At 41.8% G+C, this 25,643-nt stretch overlaps 2 protein-coding genes across 2 annotated transcripts; one reads left to right on the top strand and one right to left on the bottom strand.

Moving 5' to 3' along the window:
• Positions 1-2,222: 2,222 nt before the first annotated feature.
• On the bottom strand, positions 2,223-5,497 carry PFDN4 (prefoldin subunit 4). Its single transcript, XM_075019645.1, has 4 exons — positions 5,259-5,497; positions 4,107-4,214; positions 2,934-3,077; positions 2,223-2,632 (listed from the first exon to the last, which is right to left on the bottom strand). The coding sequence occupies exons 1-4, from the start codon at positions 5,280-5,282 to the stop codon at positions 2,501-2,503; spliced, it is 408 nt and encodes a 135-aa protein (XP_074875746.1). The 5' UTR covers positions 5,283-5,497; the 3' UTR covers positions 2,223-2,500.
• An 11,886-nt stretch (positions 5,498-17,383) lies between these two features.
• Positions 17,384-24,943, top strand: CYP24A1 (cytochrome P450 family 24 subfamily A member 1). The gene is made up of 11 exons (XM_075022575.1): positions 17,384-17,593; positions 17,701-17,891; positions 18,102-18,195; positions 18,911-19,007; positions 20,209-20,300; positions 21,097-21,208; positions 22,609-22,754; positions 23,083-23,249; positions 24,026-24,104; positions 24,530-24,724; positions 24,833-24,943. The coding sequence occupies exons 1-11, from the start codon at positions 17,384-17,386 to the stop codon at positions 24,941-24,943; spliced, it is 1,494 nt and encodes a 497-aa protein (XP_074878676.1).
• Positions 24,944-25,643: the final 700 nt, after the last annotated feature.

The following is a 25,643-nucleotide window of genomic DNA, read 5'->3' as shown; positions in this document are numbered from 1 at the left end:
AGAATCACAGTTAAACCTAACTAGCTGCCTTTTCCTCCTCCATAATGAAGCCATATCCATACTGTGGCCTATCTGGAAAACACAATCATTTTAAATACCTGCAGTCTGCACAACCGTGCATATGCTCAGAACAGCAGAGGTGGCATAGCAGTCACTTAGGAGCAAATTTTAAAGTGTTACCAACCAATTAATGAGAAGTGATCATTGCAGCCAAAGTTCCACTTTGCTAAAATCAACACTGGCACTCACAGCCTAGGCATGGTCTTACCACAAAATGGGTTTCCCAGTTCTTTGATGCCATCTGCTGGATGCTTCTCATTATGGGTCAAACTCCACTACTAGCTCAGTTTTCACCTGGAAAAAGAAGTCTTTTACATCTTCTTTGGTTTATAATTATAAAGACAAGTGTATTGGGTGGTTTACTTTAACATACCAAATGAATGGTTTGGCTCAAGATACAAAGCTCAAGATACCACCACCTCCTAAGACTGTAACCTTGCTCTCAGATGGTTTTGGACTAAGAGCTGTATCTAATAAAGCAGGATAAAGCAGAGCTAAGTCACCTAAGTCCACAATGCTCGTATCAGCTTCTATCAAATAACTGGCCACCTTCTCCCTTTAGTGCCTAAAATAATGACTCTGGGTCAACCCAGAACTGCTCTAAGTAGTTTGGTGCCAAACACCTGCCTAACACAGAAGATTGTACGGAGGGTTCAGAAATTACGTAAAGGAACACCTGTGTCTCCTTAAAGGCCCAACACACTTCACTTGCTACAAGCACTGGCTGGCAGATAGAGCAGCAGAGTTGCCATGGCTACCATATCCACATTTTACCTAAGAGTAGCAGAAGTATTCACTCAGGAAGTAAGGAAAAACTTGGAACTCTTTCATGAGGCATAGGCTTGAATTAAAATTGCAACCAGTTAGAAAACAAGGTTAAAAAATCTGTAGTTATAGCCAGGGTAATTGTACACATGTCCAGCAGCAGAAGCATACAAACCATTGGAATTCTACCGAAAAGAAGCTTGGGAAATGCCAGGGCTAGACAGAACATAACCACAGCTTTTGAGACTTCCAGCCATCACTTCATATGCATTGTAACTCAAGTGCCTGTGTTGAGGTATTAGGTCTTCACTGTTGAAGACAATCTTCTCTTGTGGCTATGCTAAACCTTATATACAACATTAATAAACTTACGTAAACAACTGTATAAGTTACAATGCTGTAACTCATAAATAACAATGCATTGGTGAGACTCTGCTCAGGTGTACTGAAGATCAAGTTCAATATCACTACCTTGTTAAAACTACTTCAATAATACAGAAAACAAGTGGGTTTGTTTTCCTCCACATTCACACTGTTTGAAGAAGAGATGCTACACAATTGACACATAAGTAGGTATTAATCACTTTATAAAAATATATTCATCTCGCACTGATTACTTAATTAAGAACAATGACTGTGGATTAATATTTGGCCAACTGAATTCTCTGTCCACACTGTTTTGGAAAATAGTTTAAAAAGATGATTTAAGTATGCTAAGATTTAATTTTTAAAAACAGAGTCATAATGAGCAGGTATTTCCATGGAACAATACATTAATCAAAGCACACAAAAGTCAGCGAGACAGTACATAATTTTTTCAATGACGTAAGGAGTCAGCAAATTAAGACGTTTAAAAATTACATTCATCTCCACGTAGTGATGGAGGCATAGTTCCAGGGATTGATGCTGACATAGCAACATCATCTATGAACAATTCTGACATTAATTTGGTATATAAATGTGGATTTAGAAAATTATTGTTCAGGAAATTCAGAAGTTAAGACTCACCATTCTGACTTACAGCATCTTTTGTGATTCCCAAATACAAAGTAGTAAATGACTGAATATGACTGTGACTCCAAAAGCTTTTCCTCAATACCAATGCGAACTTTAAAGAGTCCTCCTTACTCCCCTGTCAACTTGTTGCCGTGTTGTGCACAGAGCTAACGGTGTTTATGCTATCTGAGCTAAGATTGAAAGACAAAAGATAGATGTAGTATTTCCAGGACAGCTGCTAAAAACAGCTAAATAGCATTACAACTGAATCCTATCCTATATATTACAGAGAAACTTTTATCAAACAGCCATTACAGTGCAAATCAAAAATTCCCCATTTCTATTGGTTTTATACTTAAGCATTTTCACAAGTGGAAAACAAGACCAAGGAAACTACAATATGTGCCTGACTTTATTACTTTAATAAACAATGCAAATATTCCAATTTGGATGCTTTACCAATAGTACAAAGCTAATGCTTTCCTGAACAAATAAATAACTGCAATAACCAATATAAGAAAGCTCTCATTAAATAGATGGAACTCAAGACAGGAAAGTAAAAAAAAAAAAAAAAGAAAGAAAAGGAAGTGGTGGATTTTATTTTTTTTTTTCAAATGTAATTGGAACAATGTTATCAAAACATTTAATAAAACAAGGAAATTGTACATTTAGAACACCTTTAACTGTCCTCGGCCTCAAGATTTATGTTATTTCCGAACTTTGCATAAAGCTGAACTTTCAGGTCAGATAACACCCTCTGAATTGATTCCACTCGGGATTCTAATGCTTCAATTTCTTCTTGTAAACTTTTCTGAAAAAGAAAAAAAAAAATCAACCAGTTATGTAAGCAACATGTAAACAATAAAGAGGTACCCCTTTGCCAAGTCAGACTATAAGACTTATTCCAGTGCCAAACAAAGGCTAGCATGACTTTGTATACTGACATCCCAGTTATGACTTACCATGCATGCACATCCCCCTCCTCAAATCATTAATCAAACATGAACTTTAGAAAGTAAAAGGCTCAAAGGAAGAACAGCTCATCCCATTCCAATGCTCATCACACTACCGCAGCCAGTATAGTAAAGGAGCTCTCTTTTGCCCAGACAAACCTTTGCTTCCTCCAGCATCTCTTGTGTCTCTTCTTGGGAATGACTAATGAAGACATCTCCAATTTGGTAGGGTATCAGAAGTGAATCACCATCATCAAGCATCATGATGTCATCACAAGCATCTTCCAAATTCTGAAGTTGTTTCTATTTATCAAGACATAAGAAAGGTGATCACTTTGCACTAGGTAAATTACTTCAATGGACACATTGTCATGCTATCAGTTGAATAATGAACTCTGTGAGTCCACATTTTGGGCAAAAATGCTACCCACCACCATGATATCAACGTATTTAATAGAACAGTTCCAGAGCTGTAATTTAGCATAAGTATGAAATTCAACGGAGCTGTACCAATAAAAATTTCTAGTCGATACTCATTATCTGTCACTAATACAATAATTAACTGTCTAGACAAAGGAAATACAGCAGATTTAAACTTCACTAATATCCGATATGCTTTTACACAGGAGTTTTTTAATTTAGCTAAAGAGCAGAAAAAATAATAAATAAGATGACCAATGTTAATTAAGCAATCCTACTTTTGCAATAAAGTAGAGTCCCAACATCTTACGCCATCAATGGAACATCAACATAAAAAGGCAATGTTTTTGCAATATACATATCTGGCAAGGTAATTATAGAAAACATCTTGTGACAGTACTAGGATTTTTTAAAAACTTGGTAAAACTTCTCTAGAAATGCTATGACTGATGTTGAAGGAAAGTGAATTAATACTAAAAAAGAAAATTAGAATGATGTATTCTCTTCAGCCTAGCAAAAGAAAACCTCTGCACTCATAATGACAATCTCTGTCAATACATCAAAAGCAGAATGTAACAAACAACTGCCTTACTGGTTCAAGAAAAAACAAAATATGAACAATCTCAGGCAGGAAATTTTAAGAACACTGCAAACAGCCATTATATATAGAAAATGCTTCATACATGACAACTAAAGAGTTCCAAGAACTGCATGCAGAAATATGTTAGTGGCCTTTATTTCTCATGACTTCTTTTTCCACTTTTAACATTCTCTGGCTATCTTTAAAGTAACAGGAATCCCATACTAGAACCAAAGCATTACTTACGGTAATCCACAGCCCCTATTTTCTGTGTTACAACTGAAAATTAATTCAGGGCAGTGAAGAACAAGTGATATTTGAAGCAAATATACCTTTTTCACTTCTATTTCTTCTTTCAGCTCTGTGATCCTGCTAGTATTTCTTGCAAACTTGTTAATTTTCTGTTGATCTTCAAAAGTAACATTGACATCTTCTGCAGCCTGCAAGAAAAAGATCAAAATGAAGACTTCATTTCTTACATTAACTTGAATCTCGCTATGACTCCTACAAAGCTTCTGAAAAATAGACTTACAGCCACTACATTCTGATTATACACTTGACTCCTTAAAACGCCTCTTCAAGGATACCAGCAATACCCATGTTTAGCTGGGCAGAGGCACTAGTAACATCTAAATAGAACACCAGCTATCCATGGCATCCTAATGCCAAAGGTTGACATCACTGACAGCTGAACCAGACACCTCTGCTCCAAGATCACTGCAAGGTACAAGCACAGCGTAACACATCGATGTAATCTGTCAGCAACACCATTTTATGCTAATTGGTTAGCTGCGATGTGCTACAGTGCTACAAGAGATTTTAAACGCACAGAACCATGCCTCACACAGACCCTCCCCGACTGACCTGTGGAGGTGGGGGCAGGGGCCGCGGTGGGCGACCCGCTGCTGGGCACGGGCCGGGGGTTCTCCCTTTACAGGCGGTTTGTGCAGCTAAGAAAAAGAGTTTCCCAGTTTACAACAAACTGCACCAGCACAGGCTCCGTAACGTCCGTGTAACCAAAGCCGCACTTGCACGTTTGACGGCACGATAAGCGATTTCGACAGGGCCAAGACAACGACGCCAGGACCTTAACCCACCCACAAACGACCGGGGCATTTTCGGCAGGGCCTAACCCGCAGCTGGCCTGACCCGGCAGCGGCCTAGGGAAATGGACCGCCCCGCTCCGGCCCCGCACCGGGCTGCCGCCCGGGGGGGGCTGCGTGAACGGGGGGGGCAGGCGCTCAGGGAAGCACCGCTGGGGTGCCGGAGCGAGGGCTGGGAGACGGCGGGAGGCAGCGCTGAGGCGACATGGCCGCGCAGCCCCGCCACCGAGAGACGGCGGCCCCCAACGGCCGAAGGGCCCGGCCGGCCCGCCCCGGGAGGCAGCGGAGGAGCTGCGCCCTCCTCGGGGGGAGCCCACGGCGGAGAGAGAGGCCGGGAAGGGGAAAAAAAAAAACCCCGCCGTGCCCTGCTCCCACACTCACCGCTTTCTTCATGGTGGCGGCCATGGTGGTGGGACTGAACTATTCACCCTCCCCATAGAGAAGGAGCTGGGAGCACGAGAAAACAAGGGAAGACGAAGAGAAGCGCCTGGCGGCTGCCACCCTGCGCGGCCCACGGCTTCTCCCTCTCCCCACCGCCCCTAAGGCCGGGGGGCTGCCCACAGAGCACATAACAAACCCGAACCCATCCCCGCAGCGCTTGGTACGTCCCGTTTAAAGGCGCAGAGACCCGACTCCGCCCCCTCCGCCGACCGAAAAAGAGGCCGGTGGCTGCAGGCTGCCAGCGCGGCCGCCAGGTGGCGCCATAAGACGGCGCTTCGGCTTCCCGCCCTTTCGGGGCCGATGCCCCAAGCCCAGCGGGCGGGCGGTGAGGGCCCGGCCCGGTGAGGGCCCGGCCCGGTACAGCAGCAGCAGCAGCCGGGGGCGGGGGGTACAAGGCGCCTGCGGCGGGGATGGAGGGTCCCCGAGCGAGGAGAAGGGGCCGGTCGGGCCCTGCCCAGCCTGAGGCCAGGGCCAGAGACTCCTCCGAGCCTGGCCCTGGCCCTCGCCAGCCAAATCAGGCGCTTCTCTGGAAACGGAGGTGGAAAAGGCCTTCAAGTTCAAATCGTTGTGGAGGGACTTTTTTAAACAAAAATAAGTATTTTTTTTTCTGAAAAGGCTGGTTGACAGCCCCTAAACAGAAACAGGGATAGCTGGCATTTATGCTGCATAATTACCTCCACATGCTTAAGTTTATTTAGCTTCTCGCAGCTACAAAACAAAACAACAAAAAAATAAAAAAACCAAACCAAGTCATCATAACATTTCACAACTGCAGGGGAGAGGCCTGGCATCATACGTTCCTGATGTTCAGCTGCAGTGGGTACAAGGCCCGTGATCCAAAACCCTGGGGCCGTGGTGGATGGGCACATGTGGATGTTAAATGACACGAGGGCTCAAAACTGACAGGATTTCTGTAGGCATTTGCACTTTCGGATGCTGGCCTAGCCGCTGCTGCTGGCAACAGTGGCTGAGACTCCTTGGGATTCCGTGGTCGGCTCCTGCTTGGGTCTGCCAAGACCTTCTTGAAGAATGATCCGCATCTCCGGTACCCGCAAGCTTTCAAAAATTTAAATACACCTCAGCTACAAAGATTTCCGAGCGATACGCTGTTGTGCCAGTGTCAGGTGGTGATGGCAACAAGCCTGCAGTATGAGATACAGAAAGGTTTTTGAAAATACCTTCAGGTGTTTTGCTGTGATTCATCTTTCTGCTATGCCCTCCTGTGAACTGCAGTTGAAAGTTGTTAGAGCTAGACCCAACGAAAGACCTGGGTACAGAGGGTCCAGGGCCCTGGATGGTTGCTTTTAAAGCGTCTGGCTTTGGAAAGGAATTTGGGAAGCTGGGTTAGAGTCTGCAGCTCACTGAGCAGTGACTGGGGAGAGTTTGGGTCTTCAGAAGGAAAATTAGACAGCGCTGTGACCAAGGAGCTGTCTAGGGTCAGCACATTCAGTCCCAGGCAGCCAAAACTGCTGAACCTTTTCTGGCTGATGAGAATTGCCTCCACCAGTTTGGAGTCCAAAGATCAAAACCATTTCCTGAAGGAAAAATTTATAGCCTTTCTTTCTCAAGCTATGCTTTAAAAAGCCTAATACCCTGATTGCACGCAACTGTCTTGTTCTTCAGACAATTACTGATGGTAAGAGAGGCCGATGTACACTTCCCTGCTGTCTGATGGCATCCAAATTCACGTCTCCCACCCCCCTCCTAATGCCTGAACCATAAATAACACTATATGTTATCCAGTGACCATTTTAATGAAAAACATAGGAAGAATCAGCAGAACAGATTGCTAATGTTTGCTTTTGTTAGAACCTCTTGTTGCTGAGCGAGAGTCCAGTCCTGTAGCTGCAGGAGAATCCTTGCTCCAGGATAGCTCATAAAAGTCCATTCCAAAGGGGATCCGTGGAGGACAATAGAAGACAACACCCAAGAGAAGAATGGGTGTATATTTTTAAAGTTTCCTATTAATTTCCTGCAATTAGGCCTTATTAAGAAGAGCTGAAATATGGCACGCTTCATTCAAGTCTTAGCACATATACTAACACCATTGTCTGCCAGCCTTGACTTGGTCCATCAAGATGGAAACAGTATAGCAGCCCTACTGCCTGCAAGAATGAAAAGTTTGGGTGCGTGCTTTATTACTTACAGAGACGGAGGTTACACCAACAGTGTTCAGCTTCATTTCATAATAGAGCTGGTTTAGGAGCTCTCTTATAGTAACTGCTTTTTGCTGAATAAATGTAAGAGAGTCACAACTACTTGTGGGAAAGATTGCAGCAGGTTTCTAGCTTAAAAATTAGCTAAGGGAAAAAATTCAGAACTATCAAAATATTCTATAATGGGTATTTACTGAATGAAAAAGTTCTGGTTTTTTTCAGTTCAGGATGACTGCTCATTTCAAAACTGCTGTTACAAACTAGTAGAAGAAACAGATTAGAAAAGAAAATATTTTGAGTGAACCTCAGGCTGACTGTTACATTTTATTTTGGTGCATAATTTTGACTTGTTTCCCACCAAGGGAAAAAATTAATCACCAAGTTTCTCCCTGGAGAACTATGTTATTATTAATTTATGTAAAAATGTAATTCTAAGTCTCTTTTTCTCAGAGAACAAACTCTCGTCTCTTTGGCCATTCTACTCTCCCCTAAGTCACCTACCTTCTCTCTTCTTAAAGATCCTACTGTGAAAGGTTATAGTCTAAACCATGGTTATTTCCGCGGGTGGATTAACTGAATAATACATGTTAGGTCCGAGCCAGTGTAATTTCCTTCAAGAGAAAAGGAGTGGATTTCATAAGAATTTGATGACTTGAAGGCTTTGAAAATAAATCTTTTTCTCCCACATGCTCAGGCAAGATTTGTGGTGTGAGCATGTTGCCAAGAGTAACTTACTGTAGACCTTTCTTATGTAAATAAAAGTGAAAACAGTGCACGAGTGCAAACATCTAGTGGTGGAGTAAGATAAACTCATTGAACTCAGTAACCTCATTTCTCTTTCAGTTGCATAAAAGGACTTGCTCTTTCTTGTACTGGTCCTTGTTGTTGTTACAAGCATGGTTAGCTTCACCTTGCACTTCGGTGGGATCCCTTCCATACTGTGTATAACCCCCACGCCCTTCATCTTACATCTCCTTTGTGGCTTTTTTTCACATTTTCATTTCATATTACTTGCTGTAGCCTTTTTCAATACAGCTCAGTGGGAAAGAGTCTTCTCATGCTCTTTGCTGCCTAAGTGAGTGGTTTTGAATTATGAAACTCCTTACCCTTTTCCCTGAAGTTACACAGAGCTCTTTCTTAGCCTTTGAGCATCTTGAAACACCCACACATCAACAATGTTTGTTAATACAAGATGCATAAGAAATGGAGAAAACTTAATGGAGATGAAGTGGTTGGCTTATCTAGATTTAGCCTTTATGAAGTGGATTGCTATTAGCAAAAGCCGCACAAAGTTGTACTATTTTAATTGTGCCAATATACTAAAGGGGTACAGCTTCCATATCATGTAGGCACAGAGCTAGCAGTAGCATGGCATTTCCAACATGAGACAATGTGACTTACTGTGGTATAAAGGTCCTTATGTCAGCATGCCTATGTTTGCCCTTCTTGTACCAGCATCATTGGTGGAGTGGAGGTTGAAGAAAAAAAATCCCCTTCTAAGGGTGTTCTTTTCCAAAAAGACAGGCTAGCTCTTAATGATACAAGCCTTAAGTATTTATAGGACAAATACCCCTTAGTTTTTCATTCTTTTGTGGTCTGAGGAAAGGAAGGCAAATTTTCTCAGATTTCTAACCTTGTTGTTATTCTTTCAAAGAAAGAAATTCCCCCGTTAGTCAAAAGCAACATCACCATTTCATCGTTCAAGCCCTCCCCTATGTTCATATATATCCATTAGAGTTATTAAATTGCATTAGCTCCTTTCTGCAAGTCATCCCAATAAACTTCACCCTCTGTGAAGGAAACTTCTCTTTTGCCTCGCTGTAGTGCTCTGCAGATAGTTCTGCAGCATCAGCTGGAGCCATGAAACCAAGGGGAGTTTCTGCTGGCTCTTTGTGCCTGAGATGGAAGCTGGAGATTCCCTTTTCCTGGGAAATCCCTTTATGGTTAAGCACAGTAGAAGACCTGACTCCACCTTTGTGGACAGGATATTCTGTAAAAATAGCGCTTTACAATCCCATAATTCTGGCCCAGCAGAACAGTTGTTGCCTCATGCTGGTTTTGTTTAAAATAAAAGGTAAGAGCTATCTCTGCAACCCTGCCCTTCCTCACCACTACTTGGCATCTCAATATGAACAGGGAATATACCAGAGTCCAAAATATTAGCCATGTATTTCTCTTACTCCACAATCCATCCTGTTCCAGAAATGTTTCTAGTGGTAGAACATCTCTGTTTACCGGGAACTTTTTGTGGCCTGTACTGGATGTCTCTCTACAAGGCCTACAGCTGCAGCATCAGTCTTGCTCTTTTTTTACTTTTGTGGCTCATCTTCAATGAGAACTGCTCACAAACTACCTGAAATTAGGTCTTCAGTTACACCTGTACAGGTAGAAATAATTTCCTTTCTAAGAGCAGCACTGTCAGTGCCAGTTTCAAGAGTTGGTATGTATTTCTTGAAAAATACACGAGTAGAGTCCTGTTCCCTGCTTAACCATCACCCTGCTGGATTCTTTCATCTTAAAGCATTACAAATTTATTTGCCACTGAATCTGGAGGTTGGTTCTAAACTCACAGCAGGTCTGTCAGTAATGTGCCTTGTCTGTAGTGTTACTCAGCATTTTTTAATCTTCACAGGTTTGTCTTTTTTCCTTTTTTTTTTTTTTTTTTTTTTTGGTGGTGGTGGGAGTGTTGGCAGAATCACAGTGGAGTTTGGGAGAAGAGTTTTCTTCAGGGAGGTATCAGATGTTCTCATTTGATACTTTACCAAATAGAGCAATAAATATATTAAATGTTTTCCCAAGGGCAATAGTTGCATTCAGTAGTCATACATCTGAGGAAACTAAACTCTTCCCCAGAGAGCTCTGTGGCCAGGCATTTGAACTGAAATAAACAGCAGGATTTCAGGCAATGGCTTTATCTGATGAACTACTGATGCAGTCTGCTCTAATCCCTCCAAAAGCAATGAATAGGAGTAACCAGGATGTGGCCCAGAGGGTATTGAGTTCAGCGAAGCATAGCCCAAGTGCCTTTTGGCTTACTAATGGTAAAGGGAGATAGAGTTTTCATATTTTCTTATGGCTCTAATGAAGACAATAGAAGCAAAATGCACTCAGTTCACAGCAATTCACTAGTTAAAGTTCAAACTCATCTCTGTGGTTTTACAGAACTGCTGCTGGATTAATAGTATCTTTTACATATCTATTAGACCTTTCATCAGAAAATGCTCCAGAGGCCACAGGCAAGGATTCTTTCACACACACCCTCCCTGGGATAAAACAGCAGTGCTCCATAATAGTTAGTAAAAAACATTTAAATTCTCCTATTTATTTGCCATTTGTGGGAAATTTAGAGACCAGATATTATTACCAAACTAACCATGGGCAAGGAGATGATAATACTAATAACAAGCACTCCTCCTCTCTGAACACTTGCAAATGGTCATAGCCGTGGTGTTGTACATCATTCAGAAGGTATTATCCGCAAACGGCATAGAAGCTACTAACAGCTGGTGGGGGCTCTGAGTTCTGTGCTGGCTCAGGGGGGAGACACCGCTTACTTAGTCACTAACTTAACCTCCTAAACCATCTTTCTCCTATATTGGCAAGAGTTCAAGATGCTAACCTCATGAGAGCATCACCTATTATCTTGGTATTTCAGGGGAATTTAGAGATCAGATACTAATATCTGTGAAAATCTAATTCTAGAAATATAATGCAGTATAATACAAAAATAACATGAAAGACTATATTCACACAATTATGCTTTATGAGATTTTATAACAACATGGCAGTGCCGGAACAGTAAGATAAATATTTATTGTTATAAGATAAATGTAAGCAAAATGTGCAAGAACAATATTATTATTGTCTTTTCTGTGACAAACTGACTAGTAGCATCTCACAGAAATAGAGCCTTTGAAGTCTTAGCAAGTAACAAGGATCTGTTTGTTTTCAACAGACTTGGTATGAGGTCAGTTTTACCTCAGCAGAAACACATCCATCAGACCGAAAGTAAAGTAATCTGTGCAAACATTACAGGCTTAATCAACAAATCCAGTAAATTGCATGAGTTTGAGTCTGATTCAAGTGTTTGTATAACCCAGCTTTAGCAAATTCTCTGAAGAAGTCATACAACAGCTATTTTTCTAGGCAATTAAGACAGTCATACAACAACTAAAAGCTTCAGATTCATAAACGTAGATCTTTATTTTAAATTTCAAGTGTTGTTTGAATTAAAGGAATACTCAACATTTCCTGCTTCTGAAAGCTTTCCTTGCTTTTGGAAAACAGTTTTTGGTCACTCTCTTACATTGTAGAGTGATTAATACCAATAAAACTGAAAATATTTTCATAATTTTTCAGTACCATAATACAAGTGCTACTTTGCACATTAATGGCATGTGAACAAGGCAACTGCACATGTAAAATGTCTTAGCAGAAGGTTAAATGTATAATTGCACACAAAAATTAATATACACAATTTCTCTTGAGTACACAGTTTCTGTAAGCAGCGCTAAAATCAAGATTAATTTCCCAATGGGGAAAAATTACCAAGAATTACTGTCTCAGAACGCATATAGCTGCATACATGAAATTCGGCAGAGACACAAGCTGTTAGTTTTTACAGCTGGAAACATAAATGCATAAATACCTACAGAATTTAGGTGCTTTTTTGGATTTGGGATGCCTGAAGATCTACATTTTGAACTGTATAGAGATCTAACAATCCATGTCTCCATGTGATACGGCAAATTGTAACTGACTCCTTTGGCCTGAATCTTGGGCATAATTTGACCACCCAAATGCTTCTTTAGACTTTAGGCAGAATCCTTCACAGTGCCTCCTAATGCTTCCCAGGACCCTCCTGCCCTCTATACCTTTAGGATCAGTTAATAAATGTAGATATCTAGGTACTGCATATTTACACAGGACTGTCTGCAGGTCTAACCTGAATTGGATGCAAGCTGGCCTGATTCTTAGATACATCATCTAAAGTCACTAACACCCACCACAAAAAAATAAAGGAGTTTAATGGTAATTTATGGAATCTATATAACTATAGTATTTTGTTGATACTGCTAAAATAAAATGTTTCAATAAAGACTAGATCTAAAGACACGGTGCTTACATGTCATGGATCATTAGGCAGCATAAAAGAGTGTAAGTCACGCTGTTGAAGTGGTAAGGAGAATACTATTTACATTATACCTTTTTGTGCCCTCCAAGATTTTTCTTTGTGTAACCTCATGTTAGACTGATAACATCAGCAATAAATTGACACATTTTTACACTGTCATAAAAATACATAATTCATTTGCAAGCAAATAACCAAATTACATCCCTACTCATTAAGACAAATATAAAATATAGTTAGATTGTACATTAAGCCTGTCAGATTGCAGAACATAAAAGGGTAGGATGGGTGTTAACAGGAAAAAGATGTGTTATGGACATCTGGAAGAAACAAGGCTGAGAGAGGGAACAGGGCTTGTCCTATACTAGCTTAGTATGAAGGTATCCACCCACGATTATTGCTCAACCACAAAATCATGATTCCAGTAGGTACTTCTGAGCTATCCTGAGGGATTCAGTTCACTCTGAATTCCCTCAGTTTTCCCCTGGAAGCATTGAACACTAGTAAAGAGAAACCAGGACTTCCAGTATCACCGTCCATGGCCCAATATCCACTTGTGAAACTCCTACCTCCTGAATGTGAACCACATGCTTTGAAAAATTAAATGTTCTGACAGGTTCCTAAATGCTACTGCTTTTTAAACTAAATGTGCCTTCCACAGTGCTGTGTGGAAGGTGAAGAAAGCTTCTAGACTTCTGTCAGTTCTGTCCAAAGAGAAAAATTCAGCCTGGTACAGTAAGTCATTCTTGCAGCATCCTAATGCACAAATCTTTTGCTACAACAACTCCCTTCCCTGCTCAAGGAGGACAAGATTGCTAAAAGAGACAAGAAATTTAAAAAGCCCAGAGAGTAAGTACTAGTTAGCAGAAGAAAAGAGAAGAGCCAGTCAAGTCCTGAATATTTCCAAACTGACTGTCAGGACATCATGTCATGGACCTCAATTTCTTGATCTATGGTCACCACTTTCTCCCTGAGAGTGAAGTATGTGTGGAGCATTTATTTTTTCACGTAAAGCAGATAATAAATATTTATTCACAGAAAAGATAGTTTAACTTTTTTTTTAAGTAAACACCAACTATCACTAACTATGCTTAAAGTCAAGAAATCTTAATTTTCTTGAACCACGTACTTACTTAAAGACTCCTTCAGTAGTTGAATGTTGCAATGTTTATTGCAGAGGTAGGTATCTCAAACAGGTCATGGCCAGCTAGAAGATTCCTTGGCTGGTGGAGTTTGAGCTGTTCATCTACCTTTCTGTTTTTCTAGATCCCTCTCTAAGGATTACCTTGATCTCAGCTTCCTCAGCAGACCTTTATTTCCACATTGCTACTGTCATCTTGTAGAAGGAGTATAATCATCGAGTATGCAGTGAGATCGGAAGAGTTTAGTGTTAAAAAGCTAGTGTTTGAGTAAAAATATAATAAAGATTTCTTTTGCTTTCATTTTACAGTGAGTGTCTATACAACAACTTTGAGATCTCAATTTTAAAACACATTTCAGTTTCTCTTCTGTAGAATGGGAATTACTGTACTTTCCCATTTCCTAAGCTGAGGCTAAATTCATCAATATTTACAAAACTCTAAGATGCTCAGCTGGAAAGAGACATAGAATTAAAAGTGTATAAACAAACATGAGCAAAAACCTGGAATAACAACTTTGTGTTTTGACACTAGAGTTTACAAGTTGCATTCAGTTTGTCTTCACCAGCATTGTGAAATACCTTCTTATGACAGAGATACTCCCTGTGCAGTCTACCCATTCTCCTATAGCACTTTTACATTGCAGCATTTTAGAAAACACAGGAGACTTCAAAGGTGTTTTTAGGGCCAAAATAGCAAAAAGCTTTTTCCAACAAGGAGAAAGAGTAGAGGTCAGGAGACAGGAATTGTGTAATATGCCACAAAAACCTCCTGGAATTACAGGTATTAAGGAGGAAAATCCACTACCAATCCAAAGCTCTTTCCCACTGAGGAGTTATTTTAGTAATATTTAGTGTATCTGAAAACCACTACATGAAAAGCAGTCAGTTCACTTTGCATGAGCTCAATGCTTTTGATATGTTTATTGACGTTCAGCTGTTGTGGTTCAATGAGATTTCCAAGCACACCTCAGTCTCTTAAATCCTGGTGAGGAGTTCTCAGCTTGATGGGAATTCCAAGCTTTATTTAAGGAATGTGTTACTATTGTTTCCCAAGAGGTAGGACTAGCAATTACTTCTGCTTAGGAAGCAGCTCCAAAACTTGGACTTCAGGCACTGATTAAGTATTTTAGTGATGAAAAAGATATGCCGTGATACAGTCTTTCTGTACCTCTGCAACAGTCCCTGTCAGATCTTCTACAGAAGCATCACACTGGCAGATCATTTTTCAAGGAACATTCTCTCCTGACTTCTGAGGCAGAAATGAAAACACATTTTTTTCTGTAGCAAAAGAGAAGCATAGAAGAATATGTATCATAAGCTATCTATTTTTGATCTTCAGATATTTCCTGGTCTTTGACCTAAAAATACTCCTTGCCATAGTGTAGAAGTGAAGAGGGGTTTTCACTCACGGTTGTTATTAGCTGTTACAATTATTAGAAAATACCGGGAAGTCTTGTGGATAGACATCTGCAGGACAATGGTGACATCTTCACTGTTACAGGTGCCTCAGTGGAGTGATAGTCCTGTGAGGATATGCCCCCAAAATTCAGTTCAAGAACCCTGTAACTAGTGTCATTTTAAGATAACCCTTGATATGTTCTAAAGGTCACAAGACAGGATCTTGCTGAAAATTAAAGGCTTGTTTTTGAGATTTCTTAAAAGGGAGGGGAGGAAGAATTGAAGGCTGAAAATGCCCTTAGAACTGCACTTTACCAGAAATTGAGGCAATCATTAGCTCTCTCAGCTCCAGGCCTAGCTGAGCTACAAATACACTAGCTTCCCTGCCAGAGAGTTACATCACGACCACAGAAGTTAAATAAAACCTTTTCCATTCTGTAATTTAAAAACAGCTTAATAGAGAAGATTTCGTATTAACAGGGTGGTTTCTTCCCCATAGCAGCGACGAACATGGAAAAATTGACCTGTGCCCAGTTTAGTCTTGACTTGCCCATTCCAGACTCTTCTAAAGAGATCGTTTCACAGGCACTAAGCTGTGACCCTTCAAATGAGTTCATTTTGATTCCTTAAATAGACAGGTGTCCACAGAGCACACGAGTTGTCTCTTCTTGTCTGGTTTCTCAGAAGAACTTATCATTGAATGAAGCCTGAACTGCACTCAGTCTACAAGGACAGCAAGATGTGTTTTCAGTAGAACTGATTCAAAGAAAACAAATCACAAGAATATCAACTTGTGGACTTTCCCTAAAAAAAAAAAAAAAAAAAAAATTGCAAACCTTTGAACCAGCTTTAATTTTAAAGCCCACCTAAAGTGCTCTGATCTTGTGGCCCACGTAGTATGATCCCATAGAAGAAAATCACTGAAATAGAGGGGCAAGATTGGGAAGGACATACAAAAATCACAGGAAGAGTCTGCAGTGAGTTGCCATGCTTTTGTACATTTTTCTCTGTATTGATCACTGCTACCTTGGTCTTTTTATTGTTATTAATTAGACTTTGAGACATATGCCTTTATGGGTCTCAGGTTCCATGTCAGACCCATCTTCTGATTATTCCTCTGCTTGTCCCTTGCGTAACACACCCATCTATCTGCACACTCTGCATCTTACTGTCAGACACTTAAATGAAGGGGACTAAGAACTGAGTCACAAAACACAACTTGAGAAAGATGAAAAAAGGTAGCGTGGGGTAGGAGAAAATCAAGTCCTCATTGTAGCATACCTGTCTTTCCTGGAAATCCTCTGGTTTATAGGTAGCTTTTTGTCTTGCAGCGAGTTCCACAGCCTCTCTGACTTCTCTCGCACGGAGAGGGCAGAAGTACCCAGGTGTCCTGACCTGCTTTGTCTGTGCTAGCACCTCTCCTGCCTTCACTTGGCATGACAGCCTTCGGTTCTCTCTGAGGGTTACTGTGTAGTTTCCGATTAAGACTTGTGGCAATAACTGATTTTTGTCGGAATTTAATGGCTGCCAACACTAATAGCGAAGGGAATTTTGCCTTCTCAGATGATGCACTTGCATGCCCTTTTCATAAGTAGGTGGTTAGTCAGCCAGATAGGGTAAGAGCAGTCCACCCAGCACAACTCGTTAGTTCTCAGCCCCCTGCAATTTTTATTCCATCATTTCAGAGTGCAACTACCGAGGAAAGACTGAACTATCAGACACCTGTGCACCGCAGCATGAACACCACGGCCCCCCCCGCGCTTCACGCGGTGCTCCCTGGCCGCTAAAAAGCCGATTTATAATTTTTTTTTTTTTTTTTTTTTTGAAAGAGAGACAGAAATAGCTTTACGACACCGTTCGCTGGAGCGGGTGCCGCTACCTGCCGCCCTGGCCGCCTCCTGCCTCCCTCTCACCGCCGGCTCCGGAGCCGCCGGCAGCCCCCGGGGAAGTTCCGCGGGGCTGCGGGGCCGGGACCGCCGGCAGCCCCCGGAGGAAGCTCCGCGGGACGGAGACGCGGACGGCGCTGGCGCGGTGCCCTCCCGCCTCCCCTGAACCCTTCCACGAACCGCTTCGCCCCGCAGCCTCCCCGGGCCGGGCCGGACCGGGCGGGGCCGGGCCAAAGCGGCCCCACCTCACCCCACCCAGGGCTCCCATTGGCCCCCGATGAAAGTCCAGCGAACCTCCCGGCTGCTATATAGGAACATCTCGTGGGGGGAATGGGTGTCTCGTCGCCGCGGCTATGGGAGCCTACAGCATCTTCCTCCGGCCCCCCGCCCTCACCTGCGGCCGCGGGACCCCCGCGCAGCGCTTCTTCGCCTCCTCCCTCTGCGCCCTGCGGGGTCGCGGCCACCCCCTGGCCGCCTTACCCGGCCCCCCAAGCTGGCCGCTGATGGGCAGCCTGCCCGACGTCCTCTGGAAGGGGGGGCTCAAGAGGCAGCACGAAACGCTGGTGAGGAGGGCTGAGGGATGGGGATGCTGCGGGCGGGGGGGGGTGTCAGGGGAGCGCCTCGCACTCACCGAACCGGGGGGGGGGGGGTCTCTCTTCTGCGCCCCCAGGCTGAGTACCACAGGAGGTTTGGCAAGATTTTCCGCATGAAGCTGGGGGCTTTCGACTCGGTGCACATCGCAGCCCCCTGCCTCCTGGAAGCCCTGTACCGCCGGGAGAGTTCCTGCCCTCAGCGCCTGGAGATCAAACCTTGGAAAGCCTATCGGGACTATCGCGACGAAGGCTACGGGCTGCTGATCCTGTAAGTGGCCCCTGGGGAGGTGCAGGGGGGGCCGGTTACCGCCGAGAAGCGGCTGCGGCGTCAAGTTTGGGGCCGTCGGTGCGATGAAGGCGCGGCGGCGCCCGGCGCTGCCGGAGGTGTCTCGTTGCACATGCCGCGGGTTTGATGGTGGTTTTTCTTTCTTCTTTAAGCCTTTCTCTTTTCAACCTCGCTGGTTTTAATTCAATCTAGGGAAGGAAAGGACTGGCAGAGGGTAAGAAGTGCCTTTCAAAAGAAATTAATGAAACCCAGGGAAGTTGCGAAACTGGATACCGCGATCAATGAGGTACTGGGCTTTGAGAAACTCTTTCCCTATCCCCACTCCCCTGGAAACCTGGGAAATAAAAGCAGATCAAGTGATCCGGTTTGCCTGCATAGCTGTCGATTTGCTCTACAGTGGTAAAACTATGAGTTCATACTCTTGAAATCATTCAGGGAATAGTAAGTACAAACTGATTATCAAGGTCTGACCAAAAGGGAGACCACACAGAAACCTGTAGTTGAGATTGCCCGTCCTCACAGAACAATAAGATTGTTCCACAATGATACAGGCTCCTGCAAACAGAGTCTTTACTTACTTTTGCATTTAGTGGTTTTTGCCCTTACCCCCTTCATTCTTATGTTCCTCCCATCGAGGAACACCTCCCTCTTTAACGTCTGTGTTCCTCATTGAGTTTGAGGAGCATCAGTGATAAACAGCTTTATCCTATTTATTGTGGAAACTCCAGTATCATCCCAGCATCAGACTGAAGCATTTCATCCCTGTGGAGGAAAGCTCAGCTCGTCAAAGTACAAGCAGTAATAACATGACAGTTGTGTAAAATACAAGCATACGTTAACACAGGGAAATCTTGCTCAAAGAACAGGAAACAGAAGTACTCCTCTCTTATGTGAAATTGTTATCTATTTAAAAGACAGCTGAAATGCTAAATTACTCAGGATTTTTATTAGTTGAGGTCATTTTATTCCCTTCTTTTCTCTCTCTTCTCTCAACTGCTTAGGTCCTGGAGGACTTCATGTACAGAATAGATGATGTTTGTAACCACAATGGACAAATGGAAGATGTCTATTCAGAATTCAACAAATGGTCATTTGAAAGTAAGTTGTTTTTTCCCTGAGAATGGTATGCGTTTTTTACCTGCCATGGCATTTCAGTTAAAGTAGGATCAGTGATGAATGTGTAGGCTGATTATTTCCAAATTATCAGCTACAATATCATGGAAAGTGGGTTGCAGAAAAGCCAGGGGACTATCAGTAAAAGTGCAAAATTCAGCAGCAACTATACAAACTCTTCTGTCCAGTTATCTATGTGGCTTGTAAAAAAAATTCAAACATTATAGTGACTTATAAATCCAAAATTTGGGGGAATCACAGCGCATTTATCTAGAGCGGGATCAGATAACACATGACCAGTTTTGTCCATCTGATATTTGTTAATTATCAGCAGCACAAGATCAATGAAATCATCCAATAACAGTAAAGAAGTATTCGTTGTAGACAAGAGTTGGAAAATCCCACTTAAGATGTTTAGTTTACATTGGGGTTGAGAAGCACTGGAATAAGTTAGTGACACAGGAGCCTCCATCTTTAGAAACCTTTCCGAGTACACTAAGGAACCATCTGCCAGGAATGACTTAGGGCAGAAGAAACTGCATCAGTGGTTCCCAAGAGGAGGGATGGTTGGGCATAGCACATCACTGAACGAGCTCTGCCAGACGTGTCTGCTCGTGGCCGGCTCATCTCAGCAACCTGTGTACTGAGTTCCTGAAAGTGGGGTTTTTTTCTTCCACTGTCAGTGGTGATGGCTACCTTTGGAAAGGGAGAAATAGTGACAGCTTTAAAAAAAAAAAAAAGCGGAAAGAGGTGGAAACTGGTGGGGTGTGGGATGCTGCCAGTGTTTGCAGGTGGTTTCTGGCTGTGGAAAGGGCTGGGAGATGCTGGAGTAGATGGCCTCTTCAGGCCCAGTTTTTCTGCAACTCAGTTCTCTTCAGTAGTGTTTCCTAACAGCTTATTCGCCAAATATGCCAGCCCTGCTTGGCAGAATGGTCTGCTGCTTGTGAGGGGATGAGTGGTGATTCTTATTTGTGAAGAAAGTGCCACTGTAAGGGCACCTTAGCTAGATATACTGCTACTTGGGTCTGAGGCAAATGTGCAGAGGGTGTTTTGAGTGCTGCTCTCACAGGTGTGTATCATAGAACATTTTTCAATAAGGTGATCCAAGCCATTCTTTGACAATAAATGGTGGACACCATGTACCTTTTTGTTTATATCATTTAATGCTAGGTTTGCTTAACAACAGGTATCTGTCTGGTGCTGTATGGAAAGAGGTTTGGTCTCCTACAGCAGGATGTAGAAGAAGAAAGTTTGAACTTCATCAAGGCTGTAAAAACGGTATGGAAAAGTCTTTACTGGGGCTGTAGTGATTTTCTACTCCTACGACTAACAAGAGCATACCAGTTTAAATGGGTCACCTGAAAAAAGAAACTTGAGCTTCTGTACCACATGTGTACGGGCAGGCAGCCTTGCCCAAGGTGACACTTATGTGCAAAACTAGTACTGAATGACTGTCTCATTTATGAAATGCCTAAATCTGTAGGGGAACAATGCTGTATGGATGTCAAGGTAAGCCTGGAAATAGAGTTGTCAGGTTGGTTGGTTAACTTTCCTCTCCCTCTGAGACACCTGTTGTGCAACACTGCTGTTTGTTGGGTGGGACTCTTGGAGTTGTGTCGGATTATGCGAATATGCTGGGTTTGGAGGTTAGTCATTCCTGCGAGCACACCTGCTGTGCATTTTGCTGCAACTTGGACTCTCGTGATATATATCTGCCTAATTTTAGCTATCTAAAAGTTAGGTATCTAGCCTAGCCTAATTTTTTAGCTCCATCTGTTGTCAAGGGAGCGATAGGCACTGCCGAAGGGTGGCTTGTGCTATTCTAAAACAGGGTGCCTAAAATAGATAGGATGAATCACCCACTGGAGAAGCCTCCTATCCTCCACTGGCTGTTCCTAATTTTTAGCTGGATATGGTCTAAATAGGTTGAGATCCATCCTTTCTGTCCAGGGTGGAAAATCTGCCAGAATCTCTACTCCCTAAAAATTGCCTCCTACTTTACAGTCTAATTGTGTTCAGAGATTGCAAGTAGATAGATTAAAGAAAGATTTCAAAAACTCTTTCTCCACTGCAGATGATGGCTACTTTTGGAATGATGATGGTGACCCCTGTGGAACTTCACAAGGGTCTGAACACAAAAGTCTGGCAAGCTCATACTAAAGCATGGGACGATATATTTAAAACAGGTTCTTGTTTTAAACACAATTTCTTTCCTTTCCCTTAGTCTCTGTTTCCTACTTGGTGGAATTAACTTTCTTCATACTTGCTGCTGCTCTATGCTGTTGTTAATTGCTGCCTTTGGCACAGACTGAGACACCTTTGCTGCAGCTAACCACAACCCTATTCCAAGCATGGGAGCACTGTTTTCTTATGACTAACACTTAGGTCTGGTTGTGGGGTAATACCCAATCCCCAAGGAAGCCCCAGAAATTTGGGAGCCAGCAACATCATGAGTCCACTTTAATCTGCCATTAAAGTAAATAGCGAGAAAGTGTGTAATCTCTTTAAAGGCAAGGTATGTGAGTGAGAAAAGGGACCTCCCTCAAAGAGACCTCAAAGGGAGTTGTTTTCTTGAGAAACAAGAATTTTACATGCAACAAAAGCCTGCTTGCTAAAAAAAAAAAAAAAAAGACAGGTTTTCTGAACAACCTGGATATAGTCGTAAGTCTTAAAAACAGAAGCAATTTAAATCATAAAGTACAGTTTGGCTTTTTGACAACATTTTCTGTCTATTTAAGATGAATTGGCCTTCAAGGTTACAAAAATTACTCTAATTCCAGATATGGAATTAAGTCTATATTTTTCAATATTTTGCTAGACAGTGGCAGTTATAGCTATAGATTAAGAAAGATTTTGGTGCTTGAATGATTGTAATGCTGAGTGATATATTTCTCTTAGGTATTTGAGTACTTGATACTTCAGGACCTTTGGTCAGCCAGCCACAAGTGCAATTATTTTATTGCTTCTTAGTTTATGGGTTTTAGGAAAGACACTTCAAACCAGTTTTGTTCAGAAAAAACAGTTTGACACTTTCACTTGACATGAAGAGATCCTTACTAGGAACTGGTCTTAACAATTGGGATATTCATGAGAAAGGGTGGGCAAAATCTAGTCCTCTATATTAAAAAAAAAAAAATAGCATGTAGAAATTTGGCATCTATTTTTGCCTTCCCCTAGTAAATCAAAGGCTTAAATTTCCCCTCGGGGAGTCTGAGTGCTAAGTCTCTTTGATTCTTTAACACATTGATCCCCTTTGAAGATCCAAGCTAATAAATTTTACACACTTGTATTTCTGTTTGCTAAATACTTCATTCAACACATCACTGATTTCCTTTCCTAATTTAAGAAAGCAGAATTCCTAATAGTTTGCAGGAGCTCCTTCTGTTCAGAAGTGATTTTTGTGACTATTTTGTCTAAAAAGTGAAAATACCATTATTTATTCAGTATAATGCTCATTGCTTGAAAAAAAAAGAGCACAGTTTGGTATCTTCTTTCAAAATCCTGCATGTGAGACATATCTTTGCTTTTATTTTTATAGTAGTTTTAGTAATTTTCCATTAATTACCTCCTGCTTCTCCCTCCTCAGCCAAGCACTCAATCGACTGTCGACTGGAAAAACACTCTGCAAACCCTCAGGAGGATTTCCTGTGTGACATCTATTCTGCAGGACAACTTTCCAAGAAGGAGCTGTACGCTGCTATTGCAGAGCTCCAGATTGCTGGAGTTGAAACGGTAAATCTGACTTTCCAAGAGCTTGTTAAAATTAGCATCCTTCCCACTCCCCGCTTTCTCCCATAACCTAACCATCACAACACCTGAGAGTGAGCTAATCTTGTAGTTGCTTCAGTGGCCTAAGTGCAAGTGAATTTTTACCTGAAATCACTAGATTATTTCTTCTGTTCGTTACTCCTAGAGAACAACTAGAATGGCTCATAATCCCTTACGCTTACAAAATACCATAAGGCAGCGACCAGCTGTAAATGTTGCTTTGAACTTTTGGCAACTTCTTGTTTCTGTCACCACAAATGGAGGTCTTACGTTTCTTTTTGGTTTGTTTCAGACAGCCAATAGTTTACTGTGGGCTTTGTATAACATTTCACGCAATCCACGTGTTCAGCAAAAGCTTTTCCAGGAAATACAGAGTGTTTTGGCTGTTAATGAGAGTCCAAGTGCTGAGGACTTGAAGAACATGCCCTACCTAAAGGCATGTCTGAAAGAATCCATGAGGTAAACTTCTCAAATAATTTGCAAAAAGCAAAATGATCACAGGTTTTTACCAGATAGTGTGTACTAAAGAGAAAGAATTTTCTAGTTGTCAGGGTTTCAGCCAGGATAGTGTTCATTTTTCTTTCTGGTAGCTGGTATAGTGTTATGTCTTGGATTCAGTGTGAGAAGTATGTTGATAACGCACTGATGTTTTCAGGTGTTGCCAAGTACTGTTTAGAATAAAAGTCAAGGATTTTTCAGCTTCTCATGCCCAGCAAGAAGGCTGGAGGGGCACAAGAAGTTGGGAGGGGAAACAGCCAGGGCAGCTGACCCAGACTGGCCAAAGGGATATTCCATACCATGGGATGTCATGGCCAGTATATAAACTGGGGGGAGTTGTCCAGGGAGGGATTGCCACTGGGGAACTAACTGGGCATTGGTCGGTGAGTGGCGAGCAATTGCATTGTGCATCACCTGTATATTCCAATGCTTTTATTAGTATTGTCATTTTATTATTGTTATTATTATCATTATTAGTTTCTTCCTTTCTGTCCTATTAAACTGTTCTTATCCCAACCCACGGGTTTTACCTTTTTCCTTCCCATTCTCTCCCCCATCCTACTGGGAGTGTGTGGGGGAAGTGAGTGAGTGGCTGCATGGTGCTTAGTTGCTGGCTGGGGTTAAATCACAACACTAGTATATATAATTTTGTTCACCTTGTTGTTTAACGTAAACTATGATAGATACAGGAAGAAAAAATGCTGGAAATTTAACCCATTTTGTTTCCTTCACTGTAGATTAACACCATCGGTGCCATTTACCACTCGCACCATCGACAGGGAAATAGTTCTGGGGGATTATGTACTGCCCCAAGGGGTGAGTCAATTAATTTAGCTTACTAGAATATTTTGTCATTGATTAACTGTCCTGTAAACCACTGGAGTTGGATGTATTTCAGTCTCAGAGTGACTTTGCCAAAGGATGAGTCCCAGGATAAGGAATGAGGAATTCGCACCAAGAATTCCCATAAACTGAAAACCATACCTGCCTGCACTGCTGTTTGATTTAGACAAAAATATTTTGGTGTGCTATTTTAAAAAAAATTTCAAACTTTTCCATGATTTTCTGGGGAAACTATGACCTTTTCTGTGTTGGAAATAATCTTCAGAGAATTACACGACATCTTCTGAGGAAATTACCTCGCCTTTACTGTTGCATTATTTTTTTCCATTAACAAACTGATTCACTTGGTAGCTCTAAGCCAATTTGTAACGAGACTTTCTCTATTGCTTTGTTTGTAGACTGTACTAATGATAAATAGCCATGCCCTGGGCTGCAATGAAGAGTACTTTAATGGCTGGACTCAGTTTAAACCAGAGCGCTGGTTTCAGAAGGACTTAATAAATCCTTTTTCTCATGTTCCATTTGGCATTGGGAAGAGGATGTGCATTGGGCGCCGTGTAGCAGAGCTACAGCTTCACTTGGCACTTTGCTGGGTAAATACTCTAAAATGGCATTCTGTACATAATGCATGGTTGTTCAACATTTAGCCTAATCAGAAGATCTAGAAGCCAAAGCGTGCTCACTGAATGTTTGTGTTTCAGCTCATTCGCAAATACCAAATTGTAGCAACTGATGACAAACCAGTAGAAACACTCCATTCAGGAATACTGATTCCCAGCCGGGAGCTTCCCATTGCATTTCACAGACGATAAGGTATGTGCATAAGGGTCTCCTGAGTACTTAAGACATTTTTCTTGGAACATCATTTAGAATTTTTATAGAACTGTGAGTGTAAGAGAGCAGATATTTTTCTAAGCTTTATTCTCACGAGAGATTTATTAAATGCCATCACGTTTCGTTACTTTTAACAGAAAATATTCTATGTACTAAGAAGACAAATTTTGCATGGCTTATGGCTCTGCAGTTAGCTGTCTAGTTTTAAACTCCAAGACAGCATGTTTTCTCTGCATGGTGCAGATCAGAAATGGGGAAATCAAAATTTATATATTGAAGGAGAAAATAATAGCCATTATTTTGTTTTAATATAACTTGTCCACTGCATTACTAGAAGATATTTCCTGAAAAACAGTACTTGATTTTGAGCTTCAATGTACAGTTTAAAAAGAAAATGCCCTAGTGAAGGAAGAGTACACCAGTGCACTACAGAGTTTAGATAAGAAAACTTGATTTTAGATAGAAGGATAAAGAAAAGAAATATCTATTTGTAAATAGTCATGCAATGTTGCAACTTATATGTTTTTGGTTCAAAAAAACTGAATGTAAGATTTTTCTCTGCTCACAAGCTTATACAAATAAGCTAACAAAATATACTGTGGGTGGTATTTTTTTGCTGGCCAACACCACAGGAAAAAAAAAAATCACCCAGTATAATCTGAGTAACTCCTTTAACTG

Source organism: Buteo buteo, chromosome 2 (genome assembly GCF_964188355.1).
Source record: "Buteo buteo chromosome 2, bButBut1.hap1.1, whole genome shotgun sequence".
Taxonomy (NCBI): Eukaryota; Metazoa; Chordata; class Aves; order Accipitriformes; family Accipitridae; genus Buteo; species Buteo buteo.
This window is presented reverse-complemented; position numbering and strand designations above follow the sequence as displayed.